Source organism: Musca domestica, unplaced genomic scaffold (genome assembly GCF_030504385.1).
Source record: "Musca domestica strain aabys unplaced genomic scaffold, Musca_domestica.polishedcontigs.V.1.1 39, whole genome shotgun sequence".
Lineage (NCBI taxonomy): Eukaryota > Metazoa > Arthropoda > Insecta > Diptera > Muscidae > Musca > Musca domestica.
Genome location: NW_026712326.1, coordinates 6,261,469 through 6,284,934, shown reverse-complemented (window position 1 = coordinate 6,284,934; position 23,466 = coordinate 6,261,469). Strand labels below are relative to the sequence as shown.

The 23,466-nt window shown below is 35.4% G+C and overlaps 1 protein-coding gene across 1 annotated transcript in view; it reads left to right on the top strand.

Moving 5' to 3' along the window:
- Window positions 1–23,466, top strand: part of LOC101894920 (uncharacterized) — a 63,851-nt gene that overhangs the window by 7,075 nt on the left and 33,310 nt on the right. Inside the window, exon 2 of the mRNA XM_011294189.3 lies at window positions 16,814–18,345. Within this exon, the coding sequence (XP_011292491.2) occupies window positions 17,390–18,345 (956 nt within the window). The 5' untranslated portion in view covers window positions 16,814–17,389. The remainder of the gene's footprint in view (window positions 1–16,813; window positions 18,346–23,466) is intronic.

The following is a 23,466-nucleotide window of genomic DNA, read 5'->3' as shown; positions in this document are numbered from 1 at the left end:
GTGAATTTCGCATTATTTCATGAATATTCAAATTTTTGACCCTTTGAGGGGGGGGGGGGGGGTGTACCAGAAGAAGTGGACCGATATATGTCATCTTCACAGTAGATCTTGTGGTAGTAGAAATAATGGGATGTGTGAAATATAAAGAGAACCAGATGCATATTTAGGATTTTATGATCGTTTTGGTTGTTTAAAACGTTGGTCCTTCATGAGGAGATACCAGAAGCAAGGGTCCGAAGAAACCCATCTTCACGGCAGATCTTGTTTTAGTAGTAATATTGGGATGTGTGTTATAATCGGACTCTTACATCACATTTTATATGTGTTTTACCATCTTTATAAAAGATCTTGTGGAATTGGCTGTGAATTTCGCGTTATTTCATGAATATTCTAAATGTTGACCCTTTGTGAGGGATGTACTTAATAGACTGCATATGAACTAGCACTGACGCAAATATTAGGATTTGCAAGGTTGGAGCAAAATTGGATTATGCTTATCTTTCTGTGTAGTAATTTTTTTTTTTTTTGGAAAATTGAAATTTTTTGTGGGAGAGGTACCGCAAAGAGTGGACCAATATTGCTCATCTCTGAACTAGATCTAAGTTTGATAATAATATTACGATGTTTGGACAAAATCAGATACCCCCTTCAAGAATTATCATGCGCACCAGCCAGCCAGAGAGACAGACGGACATCGCTAGATCGACTTCAAATGACCTGAAACGGATTTGGTCCAAAGAGACCTAGGGTTTATTATCCAATTCCCTTCAAATTTCACAGATCCCAATATTTTTCATAACACATAATAAGGTTGGAAGATGAAATATATCAGACTTTTTTTTTTATTTTGAAAAATCATATCTCTCATAAAATGCGAATTCTCTCAAATTTTCACACATCTTTATGTGATAGATATCGCCCCACCCCTTCTGGTGTCTCCCCCACAGCAGGTCACAATTTTTAATATTTATGTCTTTCATAATATTCAAACAAGTCAGCGATACTTTTAAAACTTTCTAACCTGATATCTGATGTGAATTTAGAATTCATTGGCTCACACTTGCTTTTATCACTCCCACAAGATGTATAAATTTTGATAAATTATTCGCATAAACTTGAAAATAAATGTTAGATGCTCATCCCAATATTTTTTCAGTATAAGGTGAAGTGGAATATTTTGGCCCACTACATCTGATACCTCAAGCACGTTTCTTAGTTTTCCAAAACATTTTACAGTTTCATGTAAAAAATAAAAGAAGTAGTCGATATAGCCCAAATCTGGTACAATAATATCAGACTAAGGTCAAATACGAAATTGACAACATTGGCCCACTACAAACGGAATTACAATTTTAATATACCATCCTTTCCATGGTACTCTCCACCAAGAAAACGAGGGTATATTAAATATGTAATTCCGTTTGTAGTGGGCCAATGTTGTCAATTTCGTATCTGACCTAAGTCTGATATGAATGTGCCAGATTTGGGCTATATCGATTACATTATTCACTTTTACTTGAGAAATGTAATAATTTTTGGAAAATTAGGAAAAGTGCGTGAAGTACCAAAAATAGAGTTCTATATTGATTTGACAATATTGTATTGAAGATAATAACAATCATTTATCATAAATCTCATCAATTTAACATATGGTCTTTAATATAGAAAACCTCTTAATCTGCATTTCTACAGGATAATAACTTATTTATTGTTTATTATATTATCCTCTTCACACAAATACTCACATATGCAATTGGAACCGTGTCAATTTCAGCATTTCATTTCAATAGATTCCCCCAGACAATGGAAATCTATTTTCACAAAAAGACAAGCTAAGAATATCAACAAACACACACATTCACACAAAGACATAGACACACATTAACCTTTCATGACGTGGCAGAACGAAATTGAATGGTGGAAAGAAATTCCTAATAACCCACGCTAAGAATTCCATTAAATCAATCATGAAGTGGCTTCATTCCCAGCTGCTTAATGAAATTTCTTTTGCCAACAAAACAGAGCAACAACAACAACAAGAGCAGCAGCAACAGCAGCAGAAAAAAACTCATTAATTCTCTTCATGAATCTTGTGTTTTTGCCTTCCCTGAAGGACTTACAGCTCGTCGACGTCGTTGTCGATTGGCAAAATGACTAAAAAACCCCAACCGGGCTTAGAGAAAGTGAACATAATTAAGGCGTTGTTGTATAAAATGCAGTATTTGAGCATCTCCCATGAATGGAATATTTTCATCAGCATCATCGTCGTCATCATCATCGGCATCATCGTCATCGCCGTCATCATCAATGGCATTTTTGCCAATGTTGTCGAATGCTGAATAGTTAATGCGAAACAAAGTCGGTGGCAGAAATGGAAAAAAGAGAGGAGAAATGTGAAAAAGGCATTCAATTATCTTTCATGGAACCAGAATTGAGGTTGCAACAACATCAACAATAGATATTCAGTGGGAAAAAAATCAGCACTCATTTTCATCAATTTCTGGTTGCTTTCGAAATTTCATGGAATAGAGAATCGTAGAAAATCTGTAAAGTTGACTTACGCAGAAATGAAGAGTTTTCCCGGCAGCGAAAAATTGTTCATTTTGGATTCCCTAATACATTAATGGTATAATAGAAGGTTTATTCGGCTGTAGAAGAAAATCGTATGAGACATATTAGCAGTTCTTTATTGAAATCCCAACCAATGTAATGGTTGGGCTCTTACTGACGCTTCTGTTGTAAATAGGTACAATGTTATTATACCCTCATGGGGTAGAGAGGTATATATCATTTGATACGGCCAAAAAGTGCCTAATCGAAATAACGATTTTAGACTCTAGGTCTCTTTGGACCATATCCGTTTCAGGAAATTTGGATTCGATATAGCGATGTCCGTCCGTCCGTTTGTCTGTCTGGCTGGCTGGTGCGCACGATAACTCTCGAAGGGAGTATCCGATTTGGTCCAAACTGCGAACATCGTAATATTATTATCAAATTAGAACGAGCTCTAAGTTAGGCAATATCGGTCCACTCCTACTGGTATATCCCTTCCAAAGGGTTACAATTTCATATTTCACACACCCTATTATTTCTACTAACACAAGATCTGATGAGAAGCATCAACATTTTGAATTCCCGGAACATCGGAACATTCCTTCTGGTACCTCCCCCACAAATGATCAGAATTTTGAATATCAGTGGGGCTCATAAACCGCGAAGTTAAAATACGATTCCATTCAGACTTGGTACATCTCAATATTTCCATCTACACAAGATTTGTTGTAAAGATGGGAGGGATCGAACCATTTCTTCTGATACCTCAAGGTTCACGATTATTAAAAACCAAAACGCCTTAAGAAAGCGAAATAAGCATCCAAATCTCTTCGAATTTCAACCACACAAACATTAGTGCCAACACGAGATCTGTTGTGAAAATGATATGTATCTGCGAACCAGAAGCGACCAACAAAGGATCACAATTTTTAATACTTTTATCTGTTATAACTTGCGAAACAAGTCAGCGATTCAGTCCGATACGAAATGGACAATATTGGCCCATTCCTTCGGAACCTTCGTGTTATGAATAATCATAACAGGAGTAGAAATATATTTAAAAACTCGAACATTGGCAGAGGGTATACATCTGTCGGCAAACCGACTGATACTTTTTAACTTGTTTCAGCTAATTTTTACCAAAAAGGTATAAAGCTGTGCCCTAAGGTAGGAGCAGTCAAAATGACCACACGAATCTATTTAAAACCAGTAAAGAAAGTCTTAAAGTCGGGCGGGGCCGTTTGGTGCACAATAAAAGGTAAATCGGCCGAAGTTATATATGGGAGCTATATCCAAATCTGAACCGATCTCGATAAAATTTTGCAAATGTATTTCTGAGCTGTATTTGATATATTTCCCTATATGTAGTTGTTGCAGAGTGCATATTACGGCGGCGGTGGACAAAAATAACAAATCGGATGAACAATATATATGGGAGCTATAGCTATATCTGAACCGATTTCGATCAAATTTAGCATACATATTTTCAGACCTAATTTGGTTGTATGTGCAAAATTCCATACAATTCGGGCTGATAGTACACGTTTGGTGCACAATAAAAAGCAAATCGGACGAAGATATATATGGGAGCTATATCTAAATTTTGACCGATTATCTCCAATTTCAATAGGGTTCGTCCTTGGGCCAAACAAATGATCTGTGCAAAATTTCATCTGGATCGGGCAATAAATGCGACCTGTACTTTGTTTACAAAAATACATGGACAGACGGACGGACGGACATGCATAAATCGACTCAGAATGTGATTCTATGCAGATCATCAAAAGGAACAATGGGTCTATCTCGTTTCCTTTTGCCTGTTACAAACAAATGCACAAAGACATAATACCCTGACCACCTTGTGGTGTAGGGTATAAAAATGAATTATTTGTGTGATAGTTTAACGAAATAAACAATCCTGAGTAGAGAAGCGTTTGAAGTCGGTTGGAAGTATCATAAATACAAATTTCTAACACCACCTATATTTCCCAATCCTACAACCCAGTACAGTAATCGTATTTTCAATTTTCAGGATACAAACTCTATTGGTTCTCCTAAAATTTAAATTGTACCAAATTAAGTGCCATTTAGTACACAGAAGTACGCATTTCCAAAACTACTTACATTCAGAATTCTAGCTGTATCGGTCACCCAAATCGTAGTTGTACCAAATTTATTACCTTTTAGTACTTTTCGTGCACATAAGTAAAAAATTCGCGAACTTCCTCCATATCCCAATCCTGCATTCTGCCATTAATTTTAATTTCATATTTCATAATTCGAGCTCCATTCGTTCCTCCAAATTCAAATTGTACTAAATTTAATACCGTTTAGCATATTTCGTATACATGAGTACACACTTCCCTCCACTCTACTCCTTAGTCTTAATTCCGAATCCAAATTTGAAGTTTTTAGCTCTAGCCGTTCATATGATACCAAAATGGACGGAAGAAAACAGGAACACCAGCAGAAATGGTTCGAAAAGTAAAGAAGCGATTTGATCGAAACCCGCGTCGTAGTGGCCCAAAAAATGGCTCCTGAGCTGAACATATCGCAATATTCCATTCGGCAAATATTGAAAAATGAGCTCGGGGTAAAGCCATTGAAAATCCAAAAAGTGCAAGAACTTATACCGCAACAGAAAGAAAATAGACTCAAAAGAGCTAAAGAGTTGCTTCCCTTGGCGACAGCCGATGGTAGCTCTCCACTCCTATTAATCGACCGTGGCATCAGAATAAATGCCCAATATTATCGCGAAAATATTCTGGAGGATGTATTAAAGCCTTGGACACGCAAACATTTTGGCCGCAGACCTTGGACATTTCAACAGGACTCCAGGACACCATCGTACTCAGCTCGCGCCACCCAAGAATGGTTACAAAATGAGGTTCTTCGCTTCATTTCCAGCGCACAATGGCCACCAAAATCTTCGAATACCAATCCGTTGGACTATTGTGTCTGGAGTATTTTGGAAAGCAAGATTGGCAGTAAAAATTACCAAAGTGTCGATCACCTCAAGTAAGCGCTTCGCCGGGAATGGGCCAAAGTACCGCAGAGCAACATTCGCGCAGCGTGTGACGATTTTATTGGCCGTTTGAAGCCCATAATTCGTGATAAAGGTGACCAATTCGAACAAATCTAAACATATTCTAAAAATTGATGCTATTTCCGACATTTTTTGCTTTGCTATATGGAATATATGACGTTTGACTTTGTTGCAGTTTTTTATCTCACCCTGTATATATATTCTTAATTAGCATAAAATTCTATGTCGATTTAGCGATGTCCGTCCGTCTGTGGAAATCAGTCTAGCTTCCGAATGAAATGAAGTAGGTTGATAAAGTTTTACTCAAATTTATATAATGTCTACAGGACTCTTGGTATTGAAAATGGGCCATGTATGTCCACGCTTTGACATAGCCCTCATATAACGGCACCTCCCGATATTCGGTATTTTATTTTTTCTGGTGAGATAATTCACCGGAATTGTTTCAAATATGGTACTTGAAGTTCGTAATTACAGAAAATTGTCTTTGCAGGTCCACGTCTTCGTATAGTCCTCATATAACGGTAACTCCCGATATTCGGTATTTTTATGATTTTAGCGACATTATTTACCGGTATTGTTTCAAATTTGGTACTTGAAGTTCGTAATGTATACAACAGCCTATTACAGAAAATTGTCTCTGCAGGTCTACATCTTCGTATAGCCCCCATACAAAGGTACATCCCGATATTGGGTATTTTGGTGTTTTTTGAGACATTATTTACCGGAACTATTTCAAAATTGGTATTTTAAGTTCGTAATGGATACTACAGCCTAAGATAGAAGATTGTCTATTCTGGTACAGGTCTTCGTATAGCCCCTAAATGCCAGTACCTCCTTTTTCGGCATTTTGGAATTGTTTCAAATATAGTATTTGCACTTCGATATTGGTACTACAGCCTGTGATAGAAAATTGCTATCCGAGTATGGACCCCAAAATAACGTATATATTCGGTATTTTTTTTGGACAGTATCCAAATTCTTTCCAAATAGTGTAGGGTATTCAAAGTTCGGTCCGTCAGAATTTACTACTTTTTAACTAGTTTCACTTCTACTCGCTGATGTTGGCCATCATGCGTAATTCCAAAGTTCTAGCTCTTACCGATTGCCTAACCACAATTTTGGATCACTTGGCACCTTTAAAGTTTTAAATTAAAAAAATCACGTTTTATCCCACTCTTTTACATTATAAGTGACAATTATGGGAAACTTCAAGATCCTGCTTTAGCTATTTCGCCTATGGGTTGATAGAGTTATTGTTCATTACTCTTATATTGACGGAATTCTGGGTAAAGGATACAGGCTGAATTTTATATAGTGTTTTTGTATTAATATCTTTGTACATTACTCAGAATTGTGCAACGTATCCCAACGTCGGATACGTTACTTATTCCTTCCCAATAAATTCATATTTTTCGATACTTCTTCAGTAGTTTCCGAAAATCTCTCAAGCTCAAAGCAACATTTCGTTGAAACCTATTTTTAAATTTTTTGCTCCAAGTGAATTCATGCATTAATAGCTCTCTCTCTCTCTCTTTATCAAATTCATGAAAGTTGATACAAACAATGGTGGATTTTCTCGAGAAGAACTTAATTCAAATAATTGGAATTTTGCCTCAACTATCTTCATAGTTATCGTCAATATTTGCCTTCTCATTGATATTCATCTCTCGCCTCTTGTGGTGCAGAACACACATTTCACATGAACACCGACTAAAGTTTTGCATCGATGGAAGGAAAACTTTTACTGCGATGCAGGGGTAGAGGAGCAGCCCGACAAACAGGCAGACAAAATAAAAAATTGTCGAATATTTTTTGGTGGTAAAACATCCTGAACCAATTAAAAGAACATTAAATTGTTTGCTCGCACAGCCACAATTAATTAAACGACAGCAGACGACAAAGAACAAATATCATGGCCCGGGCGGAAGATATTTTATGTTTCCTGGCAACCTTTTGCCCTTTTAGGCAAAAGTTGGTCCATTTTATGTGCATTCATTTGAGTGTGTGTGTGTGCGCTTAGTCTGTGTGAACTTGTTGATAAGGTTTGTATGGGTAATTCGTGAATGTAATGAAACCCGGAAAATGTTGGAAAACAAAAATTACTTCTTTAAAAAACTTTACTTTAAATAAATGTTGTGTTCATTAAAGTTGATATGCAAAAATAACAAAATAAAAACACAACTTTAAATAACAAATGCTTTAGAAATAGAAAACATTTTGCAACTATTTCAAACAAGTTATGGGCTTCTTGGTGTTGTGAAATTGCTCATATCATGGTTTCGCTTTAATTGAAGAAAACTTTTCGGTCTTTTGAGGTAAAAGGCATGACACTTTTAAAATTGACTTGCCATAGTTATGAGCACTCAAAGAGCAAAAGGATAACATTTGTCAGGATGCATAAGTTACGGATGGCTTCATTGATTCATTACAAATGATGGTAGAGCAATTAGGCAGAGGTAAAGGTGAAATGTGGCGAATCTGGTATTGTTATATTCATTTAAAAGAAGTCTGTGCTCCTGTAACCAAATGTATCTTAGGACACTTTTTATGGGTAGTAAAATATGTAGCAATATTGAGGCGAGATAGATTTAATTTCGGAACGATATTTGTATAAAACAAAATATAGATCGAAAATATGTCCAGATTAGTTAAATTCGCTGGGCCGAGTTTGTAATACCCTGCTTGGGATAAATAGTTTGCTTGATAATGCATAAAGTTTAGGACTACTGTTATCTGCCTGATATATTTAAACCTAATAGTACTATATGCAATTTCAGCCACTTTCGAAAGGGAATTTGGATAATGAATTTAAAACATCCGGGCGGACCTGCCATATGGTGCTTATGGAGAAACATAGATCGATGTTAAGAATTTTTCGTTATTAGAGTTTTCATTCCACCAGAACCCAAGTTGCTTGATTATAAAAAAATTCATTTGCAAATATCTACTACACTTTTCCTTTGAGAACATAAAACATCAAATAACTGCTATCTTTTTCCACGTGTTGGTAATCTTTATTATAGATACCTCTTAATTTTAGTTATTGTAAGCATTGTGGCCATATGAGTCGAAAGAGCTACACCAAAACGTGAGTCTAGATTAATATTCTTTTGCCGAAAGAGTTTCCACAATATAAGAACTCAAATTATCAAAATTTTGTGACATTAAATGAAATATATGTATAAAATAAAAAAATAACAATAGAAATCGGGACGTGCCCTTATATACGGACTATACCATAAAGTGAACCGACATAGTTCATTTTTTAAACAAATGAATCTAGAAGTAATCCAAAGCTCTCTATAAAGCTCTCAATAAAATGTTGTGAAATATATTTCACAATATTGGACAATAGGACCGTCTATAGCCCGAAATTCTTTTGGGGTTATGAACTACAAGCCGAGTGCTATTAAATCCAAAAGGGATAGTGTCATCTACACCATACTCATACCAGACCTAGAGTCAGTAGAATTATTGAGATGTTCCAAATTTGAAAGAAATCAGGCTATTATTTTACGTTTTATAAGAGTTGTGTTTTTAAACCCTTTTACGAATGTATCATCACATCAGATTTTGCGTTGGTAGAAATATTCTGATCTGCCAGGTTTGAATAAAATTATTCAAAATTGTGGAAGTGGTACAATATGCAGTGGTCCGATCTAAACTATCTTCTCACCAGATTTGTGATGCTAGAAGTATCGGGATCTGCCAAGTTTGAAAATAATCGGTCATTCATTTTTGAGGATTATAGGTATTCCAAATTTTAGGATTTGCAAAGTTTGAACAAATTCTGATGATCCATTCTCTGTTTATGAGGCAAATTAATTTGTTTAAAAATGTTGAACTTTTTGTAAGGGAGGCACCATAATTAGAGTGTACTGATGTTGCCATCTCCGAACGCTATCTAAGTTTGACAATAATATTACGATGTACCAAGTTTGTGCCAAATCGGATACTCCCTTCAAGAATTATTCGAGACGTACACCCCTAAATCTACTCCAAATGTCCTGAATCGGATTTGGTCCAAAGAGACCTAGGGTCTAAAACCGTTACCGTTACCATATGGCTGAGGGTAGAATAATACGATTTTAGAAGTTTCAACTAGGATATATTTAGAATTCTTAATTTTTTTAGAAGATTTTGAATTGTTGTGTTGGGTTATTATGGCATCAATGATTCACTTCTAAAAACTTTAATAAAAATTTCAATCCTTTGTGATATTGAGATGGCCCGTATTTCAACCTAGACCTGTTTCAATATACGATGTGTGTTTGAATGAAATGCTTTAAATGCTGTTATACGGGGACACAATTTTTGTAAAACCAGTGAGCAATAGTAGAGCTCCACGTAACAAAAAAAAAAAAAAAATATTGGGAATTTATGTGAAGTAGATCATACCTACTATGATCCTTATTTGTATGCACATCATGGCCTTAGAGCACTTATGATTTGGTTTCAGAGGGAACTAATACATGGTATATATAACCAATTCTCAATCGATTTTAATCAAATTTGACAGAGGCATTCTCAGCTCTCACAACAAATATCATTACTATAGAGTGCATGATATCACTTCAAGAAGGATTATATTTAATAAATAAAAAAGCAGCTAAGTTCGGCGAGGGATATATGGGGGCTATACGAAGACGTAACCCTGCATAAGTAAATGTCATAGTCCTTAGTTCCGATTCCGAACTTCAAGTAAGAAATTTTACACAATTCGGGTGAGTACTGTCGCTAATATCATAAAATTTGAAACAATTCCAAAGAATAATGTCGCTAATATTATCAAAATAACGAATACAGGGCAAAGACGTAGACCTACATAGACTATTTACTTGCGTAGGTTGAAATAAAAATTACGAACTTCAAATACGAAATTTGAAACAATTCCGGTGGTGGTGTTCGCTAAAATTATGAAAATACATAAATACACCGGACCATACCATCACCATAGCCGTCGCTTGAGTTCTGGTGGCCAATCGAAGGTGCACGATCATTTTGTTTGTTTACAAACTGCTCGAAAACGAATGTTTTCTCATCGCAGAAAACCAAATTCGACAGTTCACCACTTTCGAGTCTATTTGAGCCTATTTTCTTTCTGTTGTGGTGTAAGTTCTTGCACTTTTTTATTGTTTTTTTTTTTTTTTTTCAATATTTGCCGAATGGAACATTGCGATATGTTCAGCCCAAGGGCCATTTTTTTGCCACTGCGACGCGGGTTTCGATCAAGTCGCTTCATGCTTTTGGAACCATTTCTGCTGGCGTTGCTGTTTTCTTCCGTCCACTTGACATCGGGCTACACTACCAGTATCTCGGTAACGAGCGATGATACGAGACACAAAATATTTATTCACATTTAAATGCTGGAGTGCGATAACCACTTGTGATTTTCCAGCCAAATTTAAAGAAATCACACTATCACACTTGAATTCCATCACGAATAATTTTTTTTCTGGAAAATTCTCAACAAAATGCTTTTGTACGCTTGTAACCAATATAATGAGCTGTCACTGGAATAATTTTTAACAGATGTCAAATGACAGGTGTCTGAATTTGGTTGCGGTTTTTTCATCTCACCCTGTACTTCGTGGGGCCTAAAATATATATTTCGAGGTGTTACAAACGGAATGACAAACTTATTATAATGACCTCCATACTATGATAGGGAGTATAAAAATATGTATTGGAGCCGAATTCCGGCAAATAGAAAAATTCGGTTGAATGTAAAAAAAATTGATCCAGGGCTGATATTACATATATGGCGAAATCTGAAATCGGATGATGATATAAATGGAGGTTATATTAGAATTTGAACCGATATAGATAAAAATTTGGCAGAGGTATTTCTGAGTTGTATTACATATCTGGTACCAAATATCATTGATGTGGAGCGCATATTACGGATGTGAGGGACTTAAACACCAAAAAGGATACGACATGTATATGGACTGTTGCTTTATCTGAACCGATTGTTTCGGTCAGACTTGTCGACATACAACCTATTTGAACAAATGTTACACCTTTGGCGCACAATTAAATTAAAATCGGACGAAGATATATATGGGAGCTTTATCTAAATTTAGACCGATTATTACCAGCTTCAATGGGGTTCGTCCTGGGGGAAACAAATGATCTTAATCGGACAACTAATGAGACCTGCATTTTGTTCACAAAAATACATGAACAGATAAACGGACAGACGGACATCCATAATTCAGAAAGTGATTTTACAAGGATTCTCAAATGTAACTATGATTATATCGCGTTTCCTTCTTCATGTTACAAATAAATGCACAAAGACATAATATCCTGACCAAAGTGTGGTATAGGGTATAATTATGACTAAAAGTTCGTTTACACTTACTAAATCGAGTGGATTTCAATAGTTGAAGTCCTTCTAAACTTCATTGCAGATTTTCTTCACCAAAATCAATACTTAAAAGCTTAACCGGAATCATTATCCTAGGTCCTGTGACATTAAAGCTCCATCTGTCGTGGATTTATATAGCAACCATCTCGTGGTGAGTCAAATACGGTTCAGGAGCTCTTCAAATAATGCTGATACCATACCGATTTGCAGTTGCACATTTACCAAAATATCACGCCCATTAACATTACTTTATATGACTATTAGCTGTCTTATATAAAAATGTTTCAAAGAATACCCTTTAAAATGTTAAAATTCCCACAAACACCATTCAAGCGTTTTTCAGCTTTCACACTTTAAAATGTCCTTACATAAACTATGTCCCCCACTTGTTTGTTCATATATACGATTATGTAGTGTCTCTAACTTACTAATGGGAATAACAAAGGGATGGCAGAGATTTTGAGGTATTCGTTAGTGCAAATGATACCATTATTTCACTTTGCTCGAGAATAAATACCGCATTGGGATATTACCCAATTTGTTAGGGGATTAACTGAAAAGAAAAGTGTGCCGCTCCATTTCCTCTGTTGAGGCCCTTCCCTCTCCCCCCTCCTTTCGTTATATGCTACCACCAGACAATATGAACTTCCTGGGTTTTCTTTCGACATTTTTGAAATAATAAACCTTTCTCTTTTGATGAATGAAATAATCTCTGCCATAAGGATATCCGTATACGGATGTTAATAGTACCGCATTACAACAACAACAACAGTAACAACAACTACGACTACTACTACTTCGACAGACTACATATTCTCAAGTGGATTTTTCCCATTTGAAGGTAAAATGAAAGTAAAAAACCTAAGAAGCTTATGACAAGGGGAATTATTTACAATCCATTGCTTTTAAAGAACTATTTCCATTCATAGTTTCATTGCATTGTGAATGTGTGGATGTAAGTGTATATGTGGGAACGTGCCTGGGTGTGGTAGTAAGTTCGTGTCCGTAATACTTAATTGTTATTATTCTTGGCAATTTTTGCGTATTTCTTTCGTCGTTTCTTTAATTTGCTATTTGTTACGTTTTTATATTTCTACTGAAAAATGTTTCTATTTTTACTTGAAATCGAAGAAAAGAACTTCACAAGACAAAGATTTGTTTCGTACCTACATAAATAGAATTGGTTATACAGTAAAAAGTCTGGAAAAAACTGTATGAATTAAAAACTTAATAAATTAATTAATAAACTAAATTATTTAACTAACTATGAATAGATTTGGTCCGAACATGACAGACTTTGTTCTAGCCGCATCATAATTTTATAATCCAACATTCTGCCTAGTTGGACAATCGTAACATAGTAGGACCCCAAAAAATATAAATATATATTCTTGATCAGCATAAAATTCTATTTCGATTTAGCGATGTCTGTCCGTCTGTGGAAATTTCCTTCCTTCCCATTTTCGGTATTTCCGTGATTTAAGCGACATTATTTACCGGAAATATTTCAAATTTGGTATTTGAAGTTTGTAATGGTCTTCGTATAGCTCCCGATATTCGGAATTTTGATGAGCTTAGGGACTTTATTTGTGGGAATTGTTTCAAATTCGGTTTTTGTAGTTGGATACTACAGAAAATTGTCTATTCAGGTCCACGTCTCCGTATAGCCCCCATATAATGGTACCTCCTTATATTCCGTATTTTGACGATTTTAGCTACATTATTCACGGACTTTTTTTCAAGTTTCGCATTTGAATATTGTATTGGCTTATGACAAAAGTTGCCTATGCAGGTCTACGTCATATACATTTGGTATTTTTAAAATTTTAAAAGTATTTTTGACAGATTTTTTTGAAAATTGCCGAACTTACAGCTTTTTTACCTGTTACCAAATTTAGATCGAGTTCGGAAATTTTTTCTGTTACTTGCCCCACAAAAGTTGCCTATTTTCACAGAATATAAATTAACTCTAAAAACAGAAACGATTATCAAATTTTGTAAAAACTTTGAAATTCCCAATATTCTTAGCAGTCCTAGATCGGGTGTGAAAATGGACAGTATCAGCCCACTGCTTTCAGTACCATCCCTACACGGGGTCTACATTTTGAATAATCATAACTCTTATAAAATGTGAAATTGTCTTTCAACTCGGCAAATCTCAATATATCTATCAACACAAGATCTGGTGTGAATATGGTAGAAATCTGCGCACTATTTCTCGTACTTCCCCCACAAAGGGTCAAAACGCTCATAAAATGTGATATAAATAACTGATTCCTCCTAAATTTCCAATATTCCAATATTTCTACTAAAAGAATGTGTTGTAACATTGGAATATATCGGATCACTCCTTCTGGTACCTCCCTCACAAAGGCTTACAATTTTCATTACTTATAAGTCATAATTTTTGGAACAACTCAAAGATTCTTTTCAGAATTGGTATATCTGAATATTTCTCTCAACCAGATATGTGGCGTGATCATCGGCCTAGCTCCGGTGCAGGAACATTGTATGTGTAGGTCCATATAACAGTATCACTCGCTTTATGGTTTTTTGATAAGTTTAACTGCATTATCCAAACGGCCCTACTGATATGTGAAGTTTAAATGAAACACGCTTGAATTCAAATACTTTTATATAAAAAGTATAATTTACCCTAAGGTGGAGTGTAGTTAAAGTTCGGAGCGGCCGAATATTTTTTAATATTTTTTTGAGTTTTGCCTTGTTAAGGCGAAGATCATATGTTTTATGATTTATGTGTTTGTTTTCTCTTTCGAGACGAGCTTAATGATCTGAAATTTGCAGTGAAAAGGAAAGCCAGATAGACACTATCACACACTCACCACTATGCGACGCGTTTCGCCGTTGGTTAAGCGGCTCATCAGGCATATTTGGTGTGGATGATGGCTTACAAGGGCCGTTCTCTGGAAAGTAGTATATATTTCGAACTTATTGCAAATTAGCATATGCGAATTATACACTAGAAACTCTCCAGTTTCGACTCAAGTTCTATTGGCAGATCTTTTTCACAGCAAAGTTTTTTTGTTTTTGTAGTGATGGATTTTTTCTGCCATATAGAACTTGAGTCGAAACTGGAGAGTTTCTAGTGTATAATTCGCATATGCTAATTTGCAATAAGTTCGAAATATATACTACTTTCCAGAGAACGGCCCTTGTAAGCCATCATCCACACCAAATATGCCTGATGAGCCGCTTAACCAACGGCGAAACGCGTCGCATAGTGGTGAGTGTGTGATAGCGTCTATCTGGCTTTCCTTTTCACTGCAAATTTCAGATCATTAAGCTCGTCTCGAAAGAGAAAACAAACACATTAATATTTTTTTATTTGGTAATATAATCCTTCTCGAAGTGATATCATCAATGAACTCGATTGCAATGTTATTTGGTATGAGAGGTATAAATGCCTCCGTCATATGTGGTGAGAATCGTTTTTCTGTTGGATATACTTCCCATATATGATCTAAATGATCTAAAGTAATGATATACATTCTAATAAGGTTCACAGATGGAATGATCTACTTCACATAAATTTTCAATATATGAATAGTGGTATCTCAATGGTCGGCCCGATGTACCGTTATACCTACTTTAACTTTATTAAAAATCAATACTAGCATATAACAAAGGCCATGGATTCGGGAAATTAAAATTCAAAGTACGTGGAGTATATGTTTGGTTGCTGGGAAATCATAACGTCATAAATTAAACCATTGTTATCCAAATAGTAGACCTGAATAAAAATCCAACTGTGTGAAGGAAATTATAAGGTATATTGTAAGGCCAGGCGAAAAATTAATATTGATGTATACTCCCACATTTGTCATATGTGACCATGATCTACCACCGGAGAACCAATTATGAACTAGAAATACCAATTTTTAGACAAATCCGTGGAAAAATGTGGAAAAATCTTCTAAAAACTGAATATCCATAGGTACCATTATGTGGCGGCTATACAAAAACGTCCTATATATAGTTTGTTTTACAAATACCAATTTTTAGACAGATCTGTGGAAAAAATGTGACAAAAATAGTAAAAATACCGAATATCGGGAGGTACCGTTATATGGGGGCTAAACAAAAACGTGGACATATACACACAATGTTTCGAATAACCGGAGGTACCGTTATATGGGGGCTATAAAAAACGTGGACCTAAACATACAATGTTTCGCCATCGGAGCTAGAACCCATTATGAACTACAAATACAAATTGTTATACAAATCGGTGAAAATTGCGCCTACCAAGACGTGAATCGATTTTCAATCATATATGTATATGTAAGGAGACGGGCGGACGTCGCTAAATCGACCTAGAATTTTATTCTGATCATGAATATTTATACTTTATGGAGTCTGCAACGAATATTTAGTGATGTTACAAACGGAATTACAAATTCATGAAATCAAGAAAGTGATTTTCCCTCATTTTTTCATCTAATCATGCCAGCACTTTTTGCATGAAAATATTTTTTTTTGTCGGAAGAAATATTATCTTTATGTTACACTAACACCACAGCTCACCATGCTACCGCAGCATTTGGCGTAAGTTCATAAAACATTACAAAATGACAGTTATTAAAAATCTCCTGCATATCTAGCATGTTAAAGATGATAAATAGGCAAGAAAATTAGATTTGAGTAATTTTTCATATTTATCTGTGTATGACATTAAGAAATATTGTTCGCTCTGTCTTTTTTGGTTGCCATTTCGTGATATTAATGTGCGACCTTCATAATTAAAGCTCATTAGTAATCGTCTTTATACAGCTTAATTATTCTAATTAATTATTTCTTTTTATTTCTCGAAATTTCAGACATCCAGTCATGTAGCTGCACGAGAACAAAAAAACACGTACATCCATCATAGTTGCCAACACGAACCGAGGCTAGAAAGAGAGAGCGAGAGGCGACAACTGAAGAAATACAATAAAATGCCATTTTCATGTCCTTACGTGACTCCCACCCAACACAGAAGCGTGTGTGAAGGCGAACGAACACAACAATGAAATGTTTTGCAAACAATGCTCGAGAGAACAATAATTTTTAGCAAATCTTTTAATGTTCGAATGACACAGAGGCCATCATCAGCATCATTATTGTCGTCACCGAAAAAAAGAACAAAACTTGACAATAATACGAACTGAAAAAAAACTTACACGACAAATGAAGCCAAGTGCACAGCAAACATGAAATGTCCCATCTTAAGTGGGTCCCAACGTCAAAATTAATTGCTGCTCCTAGATTTGTTAATGTACTCGAGCGTCAAGAAAACGAAGGGGAAGGAGAAGCAAAAGACGCCAACTAAACTGTAGTGAACAGAACAGAAGAGAATTGAAAAGTGGCATGCTCTACTACTTCAATGATTAGAACAAAACGAAAAAGACGAGACCATGTTTTCCGAGCACAAACAACGAATGAGTAATCAAAAACACCAACAGTCACCGAAAAGTCTGAAGAATGTCCTGACCTGCCTACTTGTTACAATACTGCTGCTGTTTGAAGGACATGGCATAGGGGCAACACCCATAACTAGATTAAGAAGACAACAGCAGCAGCAACAGCAGTCGGGGTCATACCATCAGCATCATCAAAATCACAATCTTCCACAACAATTATTGCAGCAGCAGCAACAGCAACAACAGCTGTATGAACATGAACAGCATCATCATCATCGCCAACAACAACAACAACAGCAGCAGCAAAAGTTTCAAGAAACAAGTACTCCGGATTGTGAGCACAAAAGTTTGGTTGAACTCATCAAGACTAGTCCCATAATACTTAAAGCTTTGGGTTCCCACATATTTAGTCCGGCCAGCAACATCAACGACGGCGACGACAATAACAACAACAACTATGATGAAGATCTCCATGTCGGACTTGGTGACGATGATGTGTTATTATCGTCCTGGCAAAGTGAACAAATTCAATTTGCCAGATACAAAGCGACTTCATCATCGCCATCGTCATTGTCGGGTTCATCCGTCTATCCAGCCTCCCAGTTGCATGCAAAAAGTCGTCTGCTGGAAGAGCAGAGACAAAAGGCCAGCGAGCTGAATTCCCTTGACATGATGACGGCAAAAAGCGACGCCCTTCTGTCCTACTCATCCTCGAATAGCGATGCCCTTTTAATAACATTGACACCGGACACCATCTACAAAGGAGCCTCACTTCTAAAAACGGCAACAAATGCCGCAGTGACTCCAGCCAATACTCGGAATGCAGGTAGTTCAGCTTTTGGCAGTAACGGTGGTGGTGGTGGCAGCAGTGGTTCCAATTCTGCTGATACGGCCGATGCAGCCAATGATGGTGACACATTGTATTCATCGTCGGAATCTGCAGTTGAAGGGTAAGTGAGGAAAAAACAAAACTCGAGGATATCATTAGTTTGAAAATCTTAAAAAGAAAAGTATATCAAAATGGATTTAAAGATTATTTCAGAAAGGTGTTGGAAATTTAAAGAGTTGAGGTTCAAATATGAGATGAGAGGTTGAATTATGAGGACAATATTTTATTGAAATTATTATGATCACGACGCTATAAAGGTCAATGACCATGACCTTTACAAGTAATACCCGTCACCTTAAAGAAATTAAAACATTTGAAATTACCCGTTTACACCCATTCAGATTTATATTCAGTTCTACTGCAAAGTAAGTTGAAAACTGAGGTTAACTCGCAGAGTTTGTTACAGATATCAATTGCCCGCAGACCTGAAGGGATGGATATATGCGTCACTCCTTCCTCAAGCGCTACGGTGGCTTTTTGCTGGACTGGACTTCAACGGGACCTTCCGTGGTGAGGTTTTTCTAAACTCGCGTCTTTTCCTGGTGGCTTGTAACAAATCACAGTGTCGTCTATCTTTAGGACACAGTTCTTTAGTGTCTTCGGATGACTCACTTAGGTTGTGTATGCTGTCCCGAATGTTTTATTTTCGGCTTAGCGTTTCTGGTATTTTCAATTCACCACAATGGGTGTTGTGGAGATTCCTTTGAAGGAATTTTGACTGGCTGCCCTCGCTGCTACTTCTGACAAATCGAAAACAGTATATCTCACTTTTATACCCTCCATCATACATAGTATGGAGGGTATATTAAGTTCGTCATTCCGTTTGTAACTCATCGATATATATAATAATAATCACTTTAGACCTAACAAAGTATATTTATTCTTGATCAGCGTGAAATTCTAATATGATTTAGCCCAGTCCGCGTTGTAATCACGCTAGAGTCAAATTAAGATAGGAAGCTAATATTTTGCACAAATCAGTTTTTATTGTACATGAACATCACGGCACCACCCCTCCCCCCATATTCGGTATTTTGATGATTTTAGCCACATTTTTTTTAATTGAATTGTCTGAAATTCTACACAAGGGGTTCTTTGTGGGTACTGCACCGTCTGTAAGAGAACCGTCTATATAAGTCTACGATTTCGTATTTCCCCTTTATCACGGTACCATCCGATATTCGGTATTTTCATAATTCTAGCCACATTTTCAATGGAATTGTCTGCAAATCCACACAATGAGTTTCTTCTGAGTAGTTTACCCCTTGGTAGAGAATTATCTATATAGGTCCACGATATCGTATAGCCCCCATATATCGGTACCCCCAATATTCGGTATTTGGATGATTTTAGCGATATTTTTGACGGGAATTGTTTCAAATTTCGTATTAAAAGTTAAAAGCTCGTTAAGGGTACTCCTATGACGGAAAATTGTCTATGCAGGTCCACGTCTTCGTATAGCCCACATATAACGGTACCTCCCTTTATTCGACATATTGATGATATAAGCAAATTATTCACCGGAATTGTTTCAAATTTGATGATGTTAGCGACATTATTGAAGGGATTTTTTTTAATTTCGTACTTGAAGTTCGGAATCGGTATTACAGCTTATGATAGAAAAATACTTATGCAGGTCCACGTCTTAGTATAGGCCCCATATAACGATTTTCATTTAAGTGGTATTTTCGACGGATTTTTTTTTTTAATTTTTCAAGATCCTTCAAAGTGGTGGAGAGTATTAAGTGTTCGGCCCGGGCGAACTTAGCTGCTCTTTAAAACTTCTTAAAGTAGGTACATAAATATAAGTACATTATTTGTAAAATATGACTAAGTTTCCATATATCTAAGTGATCTTAATACTTAAAAGAACAATTTCAGCTGTCTTCCTACGCTATATCTCAAATTTAATAGCTTTAAATACTTTTCGTCCTTTTTATAGTAAGCATTTGCATGTGGAAGTTCGTATCTAAAACCTACAACATAGTGATCCTAATACCGACAATTATTTTTTCGTCTCTATTCCTACACTTTATTCCAAATTTAGTAATTCGTACTTTTTAGAACATACCTCCTAAACCCAAATCTACACAAAACTCAAACATTAACTCCAAATATCAACTCTACACACCAACAGTCACCCTAATGACAAATTTCAGAATTTTAGCTCGTTTTGTTTGATCAATAAATGGATTCAATTTTTAATTCCATTTAGTTATCTAAGTATAGTTATTTTTTGAATTTTGAAAATCACAGCCTTATCTCACGCCTTAACAAAAATATTGCATCACATGCAAATTTTCAAGATTCCAGCTTTAACCAGTACGCTTGAGTGTTGATGAATCAGACAGCCACCCAAAAAAAAGGAAATACAAAGTATATGCCGGCGCATTCCTTGTAAGATGAATTACTTTTCCTAAATGTTGTCAAACAACATACCTGAAAGATCAACAGACAATTTATTAAATAAAGTGGTCTCCATGAATTAAAAAAAATCGTCGGCAGAGGTTCAAAATTTTTGGTTTTTTAAGTTATACATGCATGTTCTGGAACACCCAGTGTATCCAATACAAATTACATATACACCTCACCGTATCGTATTTCAATATTTCTAGTTTGTCCAACATTACAATTTCTTAATATTTGCTAAATTTGTATTTAATTTTTTTTTAAAGAAGTCAAAGACAAAAGTTCTACATTTATTTAGCCCAAGAAATTAGTAAATTGTAATTAATTCCAAGAATTACATAGATTGTCCAAGAATTAGGAAATGCCTGATGATGCACCAATTTGCCCATGCATTATTTTAAAACCGAAGAGTACCCCCTATCTACAAAAGTCCATATGTCTGTGAGGGAAAATTATTGAGCTGTTTATCGGAATTTACCATTAATTTTGGTCTTTTGCTTGTCAAGAATTAGATGATAGTCTAATGGTCATGAAAAATGATTATCAGTATAAATTCCTTGATCATTTATAAGGGGCTTAAGAAGGGACTTCTAAGTGCTAGGGAACTATTTGCATTGTCAAAAAATACCATTACAGTACCATGTGGGGTTTTAACCAAAAAATACCATTACAGTACCACATGGGGATATAAAAATTAGAAGGCTCCTTTAATTATAGTCTGCACCAAAATCTGGATCTGTATTCATGTTATTTTGCTAAGAGAGTCTCTAGCTAATAAGAAGTCAATTTTGGCGAAATAAAATTAATAATATCACTACAACGTAAAAAATATATATATATTTATATAAAAATATAAAATTATATAGAGACTATACCAAATTGTGGACCAACATGGATCATTTTTTGAACTAATGATTCTTGAAGTAATCCAAAGTCTTCTTTAAATTTTCAAAACTCTTTGTATATTTACATTTGTGAACTATATCTCAATATATTGGGCTCCTTTCGTATAGGTTCAACATTTTGTAAAGTTTTTATATAGTCTTAAAAAGTATGGCTTACAAATGCAAAACTCGTTTGAGATTTTATCTACAAACTTTGTAGTACTAAATCGACTTGATTTTTTTTTTACAATCCAGTGTGATTATTGGTTAGTAAAATTATAAGAAAATGTGATGCGTAAACGTAAAAAGTGCTAAATTAACAGAAAGTAAAGAAGTTATTTTATAAACTAAAATGTATGATATTATTCTCTGGTACATGACAATTTTCTGTGCAGACAATTTTCTGTTTTAGGTTGTAGTATCCATTAGGATCTTCAAGTTCGAAATTTGAAACAATTCAAGTGAATAATGTTACTGAAATCATCAAAATACCGAATATCGGGAGGTACCGTTATATGGGGGCTATACGAGGACATAGACCTGCATACAAAAATTTTTGTCATAGGCTGTAGTACCCATTACGAACTTCAAATACGAAATTTTAAATAATGCCGGTAAATAATGTCACTGTAATCATGAAAATACCGAATATCAAGAGGTACCGTTATATGGGGGTTATACGAAAACGTGGATCGACATGGCCCATTTACGAACTAAACCTGCCTACAAATTTTTATCCTTCTATCTCAATTCGTTCGAAAGATAGCGTGATTACATCAGACAGACAGAAAGACGGACATCACTAGATCGTCTTAGAATTTTACGCTGATCCAGAATATATATACTTTGTAGGGTCTATTATGTATATTTCGAGGAGTTACAAACGGAATGACAAAGTTAATATATCCTCCATAGAATGGTGGAGGGTATAAAAATATATGTCGGAGCCGAGTTGCACAAAATGAAAACGTACGTCCCAAAATTCACTGCATTTGGGCTGATATTAGCCATTATTTGCACAATAAACCTTAAATCGGATTAAGGATATATATGTAGCCATATCTAAAGCTTAGCCGTTCTCGATAAAATCTTGCAAATGTATTTCCGATCTTTGTAAGAAATTTGGTACCAAATATCATTGTAGTCGAATGCATATTACGAATGCGAGGTATTTTATACCCCAAATAGGATAAAACATATATATGGGAGCTATAGCTATATCTGAACCGATTTACACCAAATTTTGATGAAGTTACTTCTAGTCTGAATTCAGTGGGATGTACCAATTCACGTCATTTAAGTACATATTAAGCTTTAGTATATTTGGTTAGAATTTTAGTAAGATTTGGTGTTTCTCTTTATTATTTTCCTGCATTTGTAGTAAGCGAAGGTGTATAGGACCACCAGTAATAGTATGGAACCATATTGATGGGTTTTCTTTAAAGGTTAACGATTTAATATCTGCAAAAACCAGCCAATTATGTCATTTAAAAATAAAGAATATCTGTTCAACAAATAAAACCAGTAAAGAAAGTCTTAAAGTCGGGCGAGGCCGACTTTATGATACCCTACACCACTTTGCTAATTTAGTAGAGCTCCACATAACAATTAAATCGATCGAAGTAAATCGAACGGAGTTATTTGGCAAATATATTTCTGAGCTGTATTTGATATATTTCCCCAAATATTGTTGTTGCAGAATGCATATTACGGCTGCGAAGAACAAAAATAACAAATCGAATGAACGATATATACTGGAGCTATAGCTATATCTGAACCGATTTCAAATTTGTCATACTTATTTTTAGGCCTTATTTGGATCTATATGCAAAATTCCATACTATTCGGGCTGATATTACACGTTTGGTGCATAATAAAAGGCAAATCGG